The sequence below is a fragment of the Panicum virgatum genome, chromosome 5N (assembly GCF_016808335.1).
Source record: "Panicum virgatum strain AP13 chromosome 5N, P.virgatum_v5, whole genome shotgun sequence".
Lineage (NCBI taxonomy): Eukaryota > Viridiplantae > Streptophyta > Magnoliopsida > Poales > Poaceae > Panicum > Panicum virgatum.
Window position 1 is genome coordinate 23,818,541 of NC_053149.1, and position 10,071 is coordinate 23,828,611.

Consider the following 10,071-nt stretch of genomic DNA (forward strand, 5'->3'; position numbering starts at 1 on the left):
TATCATGACATGCAACTCTTTGAAATGCCTCGACCTATGTACTTCATGGAATCGGATAAACAAGGACTTTGTTACAACGGTGTTTCCGCTTCTTACAACCAACAGCAAGTCTGTACTATTAACTTAGGCCTTACTGGCGCTGCGCTACATCCGAGGGATGTGCATTGGACGGAATGGTGAGTCGTCTGGCAATCTATTCTCCTGTGGTGGCGACCTAGCAGCGCCACCAATCCACTGCCCGGGCAGCCTTCTTGAGGCAGATGCAGGCTCAGGTAAGCCATGAGGCTGCTGCTGTTGTGAAGAGCTCCACCAGGTACCTTCATTATTTGTGGACACCAGAGGGTAAGGAGCGAGGCGGTCCCTCTCCCAGGCGTAGAACTGGTTTCCTCTGACATCCTCAGTTTCCATTGTACTAGGGGCCGATGAAGCTGGTGGGAACAGGCAAAAGGAGGTGTTATCTGGAGGTGGCACGGCAGGCCCACCAGCTCCTAATGGATGCATGCCTCCTGATCGCTGTGACCCAGCAAATAAGCTAGAACTCTGCTGAAATTGATCATTTATGTTGCCATGTGCTCTTATGAATTGTGGCGCCACAGGAGGAACACTTGGGGTCCTAGGTGCTCCAGACCTGCAACAAACCAAGAATATATGGGCCATCAAGAAGATATCTAAGACTGTTGTATAAGAAAGCAGGCATACTAAACCATGCAACATTAGTTCAAGACTACTTTGTTATACAGCTGACGACATTGATGCAGCCCCAAGATGTGACAAATATATTATCTGAAAATAACTTTGAAGGAAACCATGGCATGCCCGGATCCCTATTTTTCAGTTCTGGGTACCAGTTAGTATCAGTGTCTCATCGCATATGATGTACCAAGATAAACCAATAGACCAAAACTGATAGATAATGTACTGGTCTGAACAAAATTATATACATTCCCATACAGTTATAGCTACAAATGTAAGTAACCATCCAATCAGACATGAATCTAGCTAAGTACTTATAACTTCTGTAAGTATGTACTCCCACTTGTCAAGTGAAGCACGCATACTCTTTATGTGATAAATATGTACAGAAATTATTGAAGATTAATATAGTTTGCCTGACTAAATCATGTCAAGTGTCAAGAAAGTATCCTCATGCCTTATTTTGAAGCATTGCTGCCTTGGGCATTCTGCCCCTGAATGGTATTCATAATCACCGCTTTTTCTAGAAAATTCTTTAACAAGTGGATTAACAATGCAGTTGTACCCAAATCACTCCCACAAATCAGCAAAAGTCCTGTATATATTTCATAATCCACAGTGCACATGTGCAAAACATTGCATTGCATAAAAACCATGAATCCACATCTCTGCCTAATTGGTAAAGGTACTTTTACAGAACTAGGTCATGTCAGCCAGAACATCATAAAGCATTGAAGGTCTTCAAATGTGCAGTTTTATGCATTTTCTGTAAACATAGGTAAAAAAAGGGCGTACTCAGTGCCGTAGGCTTCCCGCACTGTGCGGGGTCTGGGGAAGGGTTGTCTTTAAGCCTCAAGCCTTACCCACACAAATGTGCAGAGGCTGGGGCTCGAACCTGGGACCTTCCGGTTACAGACGGTAGGCTCTACCGCTGCACCAGGCCCACCCTTCTAATTAAGGCAAACACAGTAAGCTAATAACACAGGGTGAGCAATGAAAAGGATCTTACCTGTTTCCATAAAATGAGGGGAGAGATCCTCGTTGGCTATCACTGTCAACCCCTCCAACCCTCATTGCCCCCACAGGGAGTACTGGCTGCTCAGCTACACCATTATTGTTGTTGGATTGAGAATAGGAGTGCGACATGTGTGCCCAGGGGTTATTAGGGAAGTCGATGGGATGTACTGTCTGCACTGGTCGGCCATCTGATGGTCCAGCCAGAGGGTTCCAGTGATCATGATATGCAGCACCATCCATTGTTCTCTCAGCAACATGGGAGCTTGATGGTGCTGGTGGCGGCACGGGCTGAAAGTAAGCGAGATATGGACCTGGATGAGCTGTGCCAGGTACAGATACAGCGACGTGCTCCGAATTGAAGTTTGGCCCCATAAAATCATTAACTGCATTATCAATATTCAAACACTCAATAATTGTGATTTCATAAACAGAACATCAGTAATTGTCTCTACTGTAAATAAAAACTTACAAGTAGCTGGCGCTGGCGGTGCGTTCTCTAATTCTCTGTTAGAAGAGGAAACATTAATATGAGGAAATAGATTAAAATCTAAAAAAAGTAATTCTATCATACAAATAACTTAAAACGAAATGTGGTAATTTCTAAAAGCAAGAGGCACCATTGCAGCTCTGCAGTCTCCCAGCATCAAAGGCATAGATGGGCACAGACAACTAAGCACTAGAAAACAGACTAATACCACATTCGAGATACATTTCTATATCAATATGAGTGGTGAAACAGTCATTAGGAAGTGATTGTTGTGCTTTGAGGTGATCTGCATCAGAGTCTAGTCAAGTTCTAAAACAGTGGCAGTAAGAATTCCAAAAACTAATGGCACAATACAATTCCGAAGACTGCAGTAACTTTCTAGAAGCAGGTACGTAAAGGATAACAGCTGCAGTGATGTAGTCATAAACATGAAGTTCACAAATAAATAATCTTAACCATGCATTTAAAGGGGAAATTGGACATATCAACACGTAGAAAATTTGGAGGGCAGAACATACTCAAACAAAGCTGGTAAGCGCCCAACTGGACACCACTGGATGCGAAGTGGCTGCATAAGCAGTAAAATCACAATAAGCAAGGGAATGTCATCATTTAGCAAGTAATCTGACAGTAAAATGGTACCATAAATGATATTTAAAGTGCAATGCAAAATAACTGTAACTGTAATGACTTTGCGGCATTTTATTTATTACAGATATCGGTTGCTCGTCCCAATGATAAAAGCCCATAAAAATATACTCCCTCAGTTTGAAATTATAAGGCTTATTTTGTTTTGTTAGGACAAGCCTTTGACCAACAATTACTCTATTACTAAATAATTTTTGTGACACAATATTGATGTCATAAGGTTCATATCCAAAAATACTTTGGTATACTTTTGTATCACATATATGAAATATTGATAGAGTAATTATTGTCAAAGACTTGTCCTAATGAAATGAAACACGCTTTGTAAATAAAAACAGAGGCAGTCTGCAAAAATTAATTAAGAAGCTATAACTCCTTACCACAAAGGTTGCCATATCTGAGTGAGCAACATCATAAAGGTCTTCATCATAGCCCCATTCATCATTGTTTGCATCCTGTGATGATCGGGGACCATTTGCATAAAGCCAATTCCCCATCTCAATTTTGCGACAATTGGGGCATTGCATAATTCCTTTGGCATTAAATGCTGAACCAATGCAATCTGATGAAACAAAATGATACAAAAAAATTAGAGTAAATTAAGTGCTATATACACACAAAAATATATAATGTGGAATAAACACTTTGGCGCCGGTGCGTAATGGGGTTCTTGAGCGGGTCGATAATGTAAAGAGGGGTAGAGGTAGATCTAAACTGACGTGGGATGAGTCGGTTAAGAGAGACCTTAAGGATTGGAATCTCTCTAAAGAGATAGCTTTGGATAGGAGTGCTTGGAGACTAGCTATCAATGTGCCTGAACCTTGAACTTATTTATTTCGGGTTTCATCTCTAGCCTACCCCAACTTGCTTGGGAAAAAATGCTATGTTGTTGTTGTTGTTGTTGTGGAATAAACACTTTCAAGTTCAGCAATAACAGCATCATGGATTAAAAAATATACTAAGCAAACAACATCATGTTTCACCTTGAATGTGAAAAGGATTCCTTGCATAAAATTTTGTGTAACAGTTGACTAGTGATCACAAAAGATGACAGAATGATTGATCCAAGGTGCAAAGGTATGGACAGAATATATCACAGGCATTGCAAGCGGAACTAGTTAGCAGCACTATCAGTTACGGATTTTGCCTCATGTCTTAATTGTTTGTAATGAACAGTCTTTGTTATTTACTAATCAGCTTATTAACAGAAAACATTTTCCAGTCACTCATCCCAAACCAACATATCTTGTCAGTATTCCAAACCGATAGGAACATTTCTTAGGTTTGCATTGCCTAGTAGCTAGTATACTTCCTAACAATATGACCATTCTTTGGCTTTAACAATAACGGTGCTGTGGAGTATCCTGGGCACTAACATGTTGTGGTTATAATTACATAGGACATTTTTTTTGCAAAGGCTAGTTAAACTACCTAATTCCAAAATCCCACCGATGTCAAAGAACAGCAAGCCATAGAATAAAATGGCCTCAACCCTTAATAGTTTTTTCTGAAACTTCTTCAAGTTCGCATCACACCAAAACAAAATGGCAGATTCAAACATGCATAACTCTCAAAGATCTAGATTACACAAACACTTTTGCACTGATACTATGCACACACTGAATAGAGATAAAATCCCCCAAGACAGTGTCAAGTTCAGCATATAACTTTCATCACCATAATTTCTACTGATCACAGACATGTCCAATTCCTAATGCAATGTTACTCTATTCACTCTCAAAAGATGTATCTCATGCAAAAATCCAAAAGGAAAAGGGAGTCACCAACACAACTGAGAAACCTAAAGAAAGAGTGCACCCAGAATCATTCTGGAATGACACCATCATTACACCAAGTCCTTCACCAGCCAGAGAATGCTAATGAGAAAATCAAACTGAAAGCCTTTTTGCTTTCTTGAAACAAAGCCTCCACAGTACATAGTTCTTAAACAGAATGGAGCCATATATTCTCACAATGGCACATCTGAATTTTTGAAGAGGCCAAGAAACACTAGCATATACACTAACTGTTAAAGACTGGACCAAATATCAGCGAAGTTAAGATCCAAGGACATGGTCCTACCACGTACAACCGTAATCACATCATATGGTATTGCTATATGAATTCCACAGCATAACCCAAAGATAACCTGCAATATTAAACCCCAAACATGCAAGTTTCATCAAAACCAGTAGTCAAGATTGTAATTGGGGTAAAAATTATCATATGTGCACATACAGATTATCTTCTTAGCTGACATCCATACCCAAATTCCAAATTTCCCAATTCTAGTCCCACTAACATAACCCCACAATTGTCCCATCGCAAGAATTCAAGAAGCAGCCTCCCTGCGCCGCCTCCCACCTCCCCAAGACAGGTGACACAATCAAGAAACGAGCGTGAGATCTCCAGGCAGCGAAGCCGCTCACCGAGGTGGAATTCGTGGCCGCACTGCAGCCTCGCGGTGGACCTCTCCTCGCCGCCGGCGACCACTATGTCGAGGCAGATCGAGCACGACACCACCGCCGCGGCCTTCTCCTCCCCGCCCTCGCCCCCTCCGCCCTCCCCCACCAGCTCCTCCTCCTCCCCTTCGCCCTCCGCCGCCAGCTGCTCCTCCTCCCCCCCTCCGCCTCCTCCCCCGTCGGCAACCACGGCCGTCTCCTCCTTATCCACCTGGGCGCCCGCGCCCATCACGGAAGCGCTCGCCGCGTTCCCCACCACTGCGACGAAGGAGAAGCTCTGATCTCGGTCGCGCGCGCTCGTGGCCTTCGCCCGGCTCGCTTGATGCCACCAACGAGCTCTTCGTGCTGTGCCTCCTAGGGATGGCAACGGGTAACGAAACCCTAAACCCGATTTTTCTCCATTAGGGTGCGAGTATAGACTAAATTCTATACATACGGATTTTTTAATAGGATAAACTTCATACCCGTCGGGTTTGCGGGTGTGGATTTATTCTTCAAGTACCCAAACCCGCAAACCCGTAGGTACAATAAACCCGACAACATATAACCTAAAATACTAATGTCACAAGGTCTTATATCAAAATAAGGTCCAATCACATGCTAAGAGAGACTTAGACTCATGTACTTCCATTCCCATCGATGATTACCTATTCATAGACTCATTTGGCTATAATGCATTGTGTATTTGTTTATATTTTCTATTAAATTTTGTTAAATTTTGTTGCTTCTTCTATCGGGTACGGGAAACCCGCGGGTAAAAAAAAACCCCGCACGGGTACGGGTGCGGGCATGAAATCATACCCGCGATGGGTATGGGTTTTTTAACAGGTACGATTTTATTCTGGCGGGTGCGGGTTTGGGTTAGTGATACCCGACAAGTTTGTACACGTTGCCATCCCTAGTGCCTCCCTCTCTGCCGCTATTGGTTTGGCGCCCACCAGAAATCAGAAGACGGGGAGGGGAATTGCGGTTTTCTACGAGGCGCTTGGTAAGTGTGATAATTAGAAAAGGAGGGCTCGGCCATGTAATTGTAATTGAACTGTAAATTTTTTCTAGTTAAGAAATTGAATATTTTTTTAGAAAAAACACCAATATGTAGCCACATATTATAGATTAATAGACTTACATGTTGACATCTTGATACGATCATCATAGCTCAAGATATATCCATGGTAGTCCAAGATCTGTCCATGTCGTGATAGAGTGGTGAGAATATGGAAACTCAAGATCTATCGATGGTAATCCATGATCCCCCGATGTGGTGATGAGATGGTGAAGATATGGTAACTCAAGATTCGTTGATGGCAATCTAATATCCACTGATATCGTGATGAGGCTGCGAGGATACAGTAGCTCAAGGTTCGTCGACGGTAAACCAAGACCTGTCAATTGCAATCTAGTTGGTTCGACATACTAGTTTGCGGATGGAGTATCCCATAGATTGGTTGAGATCTTGGAATCGAGTTAGATTGGGAAACAATGGACGGCGAAGAATGGGTGGAGCGAATACAAACCTGATGACAATAACCCTGGTACAAGTTAGAAATAGATGGTGTGGCCGTGTGGGACGGTGGTGGTGACGACGAAAGCTATATGAGAGGTAGGCCATCGAGATGGGAAAATTGCAATGGCACTCATGAGCGGCAAGGTAGAAAAGGAGCATGACTTTGAGGGACCAAGAACCCGGCTGTGGCTTTTTATAGTCCTTGTTGCTCACCGAAAATTAATACAAATTGTATGACAAAGATATATAAATTTAATATAAGCCAATCAATCTAGAGTCGCGACCATAATGATATGTGCTTTTAATAATATCGATATGTACGTGTCTAGTTGTCCCCATGACACATAGTTTATAGCACTTGTGCAACGTTGCCACCTGTTGTCATTTTGTGTCCGAATGTGGTTGGTGTTCGAATATTCTGGTAAAATATTTAGAGCAAACTGATACAATTGTACATTGTAAACATCTTTCGACACGATAAAAGGATAGCTATTTCGGCACGAAAATGTTTGGAATTGCTTATTTTGCCTTCAAAATCCGGTATTGTCCAGCCCAAGTCATTTTTTTGTACCGTATAAAAGAAGAGAATGACTACATGCAGAAGGTCCTTGCTTTTAGACCATGCCGGTATTATTTCAAAATCTAGGGGGCTACATGCAGAAGCCCAAAACCTTTCCCGCAACATATACCGGAGGCATTAATGCCGTCACACAAAGCACGACACTGCCCACCGACCCAGCAGCAGATCGCGCCCGCCCGCCCCGCATCCGACGGCCCCGCTCCCGCGCGCCAGCCCGCCTGATGCCACTCCACTCGCAGTCGGTCACGCAGGCCCACAAGCCAGGGCGCTGCGCCGAGGCGAAACGGCACCGGAGCCGTGGCGGGCACCCGGGCGCCCGGCCTGGTGGCGGCGGCCCCGGCCAGGGCCCGCCAGCCTGCACGGCTGCACCACGGGGCCTGCGCCGCGCCCGTATGACACGCGGGGCCCGGGGCGCCACCACCTGCATGACATGCGGGGTCCAGTCGGGCGCGGCTGCGGGCTGCGGTCGGCGTGGCGGGTTGACCCTGGGCCCTGGGCTGCTGGGCTGCGCGGCTGGCTGACGCAGGCTCGCTCCGTGGCCTGCGTACGTCGAGGGGGTCGGGTCGGTGGCCAGGCCTGCTGGCCTGCTTGGGCGGGCGCCTCGCCTCGGGCCCTGTTTGTTTTTAGAGTAGTACTTCTAGCACGAAATAGAATCTCGTATGTATGAAGTACTAAATGAAATTTATTTGTAAAACATTTTCACAGATAGACATAACTTTTCGAGACGAATCTAATGATCCTAATTAATCCACGATTAGCTACAGTGATGCTACAGTACCATCCTCTAATCGTGCGGTCAAAAGCCTCATTAGGTTCGTCTCGCGAAATAGCACAGGGCTGTGGGGTTGGTTTTGTAAATTACCTTAATTTAATACATCTAATTGGTGGTCAAAGTAAGCTACAGTAAGTAGTACTACTTGTGCTAGTTGAAACCAAATACGGCCTTGGTCGGCGCTCCGGTCTTTGGAAACTGGGTGCCGTCAGGTTGTCAGGTGACGCCGTGGTGCGGTCTGGGCGTATCTGCCACAGTGCCACTTGACGTCGCTCGACTCGCGTGGCTATGTTTGGTTTTGCAACAAAACTAGCATGCATATTTTCCGAAAATAGAATCTCGCATATATAAAGTATTAAATGAAGTCTATTTACATAATTTTTTTAGAGATGGGTGTAACATTTTACGACAAATCTAATGACAGTAATTAATTGATGATTTGCTACAGTGATGCTATAGTAACCATCATCTAATAGCGCGGTCAAAGGCCTTATTAGATTCTTCAGGGTCACTAGCGCGGGGTTCTGAAGTTAGTTTTGTAAACTGGCTTTATTTGACACCGTAATTAGCGGTCAAAGTATCACTATTCACTAGCACGCTACAAAACTAGCGCGAACCAAATAGGGTGTTTATTTGATGAAAAAATTTGGGTTTAGGTAATTTAGCACATTTCGTTGTTACTTGATAAATAATGTTCAATTATGGATTAATTAACTTTAAAAGATTCAAATCGTGCTAATTAGTTAGACTGTGTAATTTTTATTTTTTTAACTATATTTAATGTTCCATATACACATGTGTTCGAAGATTGGATGTGACGAGTAGTGTGCAAAAATTTTTGGTAACTAAACAGGGCTAAACTCGTCGCGTGTCAGCCTGGTCTGCGCCGCGTCTCTGGAAGCTCGCCCCCAACCGGCCGTCTCCGGTTTCTCGACTCGACTGGCTTCGCCGACGGCGAGCCGGTCAGCCACCGGCCGCGCCGGCGCCGCGCCTGGCCGTAAGAAAATCCGTTCCGTTTCTTTGCCTGGCTGCCCCCTCCGTGAAACGGAAGCGGAGAGCCGGAGACCCCGGGTCGCGCCGATCGCGGCCGCCGGAGGCGGATCGGGCGCCGTGGCTCGCGTCCTGGAGGCTGGAAACGGCGCCGGTTCCGCGGGTTCCTTTCCGTGGGGGAAACGGCAACGAGAATTCGCGGGAGCCAAACAGCTCTGGACGAACAATTAGCAGGTGCTGCTGTTTCTCTGTAAAACTCTTTTTGACGGGAGCCAAACATTTCTGCGCGCCAATTTTGTGCGCTCTTCCTACCACTTTTCCTCTCTCCTTGTCCCCACGGCTCCAGCTTGTTTGGCCAAGTTTATAAAAAGAACATCCTCCACTTATTATACTATATAAAAATATATTTCATGATAAATCCATTAATACTTATTGGAATATCATAAATGCTGGTACTTTTGTACAAACTTGGTTTGATTGAATTCAATATGAGAATTGTATTGGTTTATTTATTTATCAAAGACTATTTCACTCTACCACAATACCAATATCTCATCTGACATCAGTCACTATAACTGGATAATTAGCAATAAATCGTCGGCCGGTGGCTACTAAGTGGACCCTTAGGTCGGTTATGTGTGCACCGGTCTGTCTTAAAGTTGGTTGCATTTGCTCTGTGGGTCTTTTGATTTGTGGGAAATTGAACAGCGCGCTTTGATTGGTTGACGTTTTGCGCCTTGACTTTTGTGGCATATTTAACCGGCATTTCTGCTCATTTCCCACGTTGCAATATTTTTCAATATATATGTGATTCTAGCATTATTTTTTATAAGTATGTCTGTAAAAAAAATACTTACTCTAATAATTTTCTGATCAAATTAACATCTGAAAACGGTCTGTAGCAAGCGTCAAGAGAGG

The 10,071-nt window shown here is 44.1% G+C and overlaps 1 protein-coding gene across 1 annotated transcript; it reads right to left on the minus strand.

The window, feature by feature from the left end:
• On the minus strand, positions 1-5,684 carry LOC120674091 (E3 ubiquitin-protein ligase RFI2-like). The gene is made up of 6 exons (XM_039955201.1): positions 5,275-5,684; positions 3,226-3,407; positions 2,716-2,765; positions 2,180-2,214; positions 1,703-2,093; positions 1-628 (listed from the first exon to the last, which is right to left on the minus strand). The coding sequence occupies exons 1-6, from the start codon at positions 5,534-5,536 to the stop codon at positions 145-147; spliced, it is 1,404 nt and encodes a 467-aa protein (XP_039811135.1). The 5' UTR covers positions 5,537-5,684; the 3' UTR covers positions 1-144.
• Between the last annotated feature and the right edge of the window lie 4,387 nt (positions 5,685-10,071).

What these genes read in the sequence shown, in the direction of transcription:
- LOC120674091 (XM_039955201.1), bottom strand. Translation starts at nt 5,536, where the DNA reads ATGGGCGCGGGCGCCCAGGTGGATAAGGAGGAGACGGCCGTGGTTGCC. An exon ending in CGCTTACCAGCTTTGTTTGA is followed by an intron (nt 2,215 to 2,715) that starts GTATGTTCTGCC and finishes CTCTTCTAACAG; the next exon opens with AGAATTAGAGAACGCACCGC. An exon ending in CCCTCATTTTATGGAAACAG is followed by an intron (nt 629 to 1,702) that starts GTAAGATCCTTT and finishes GGTTTGTTGCAG; the next exon opens with GTCTGGAGCACCTAGGACCC.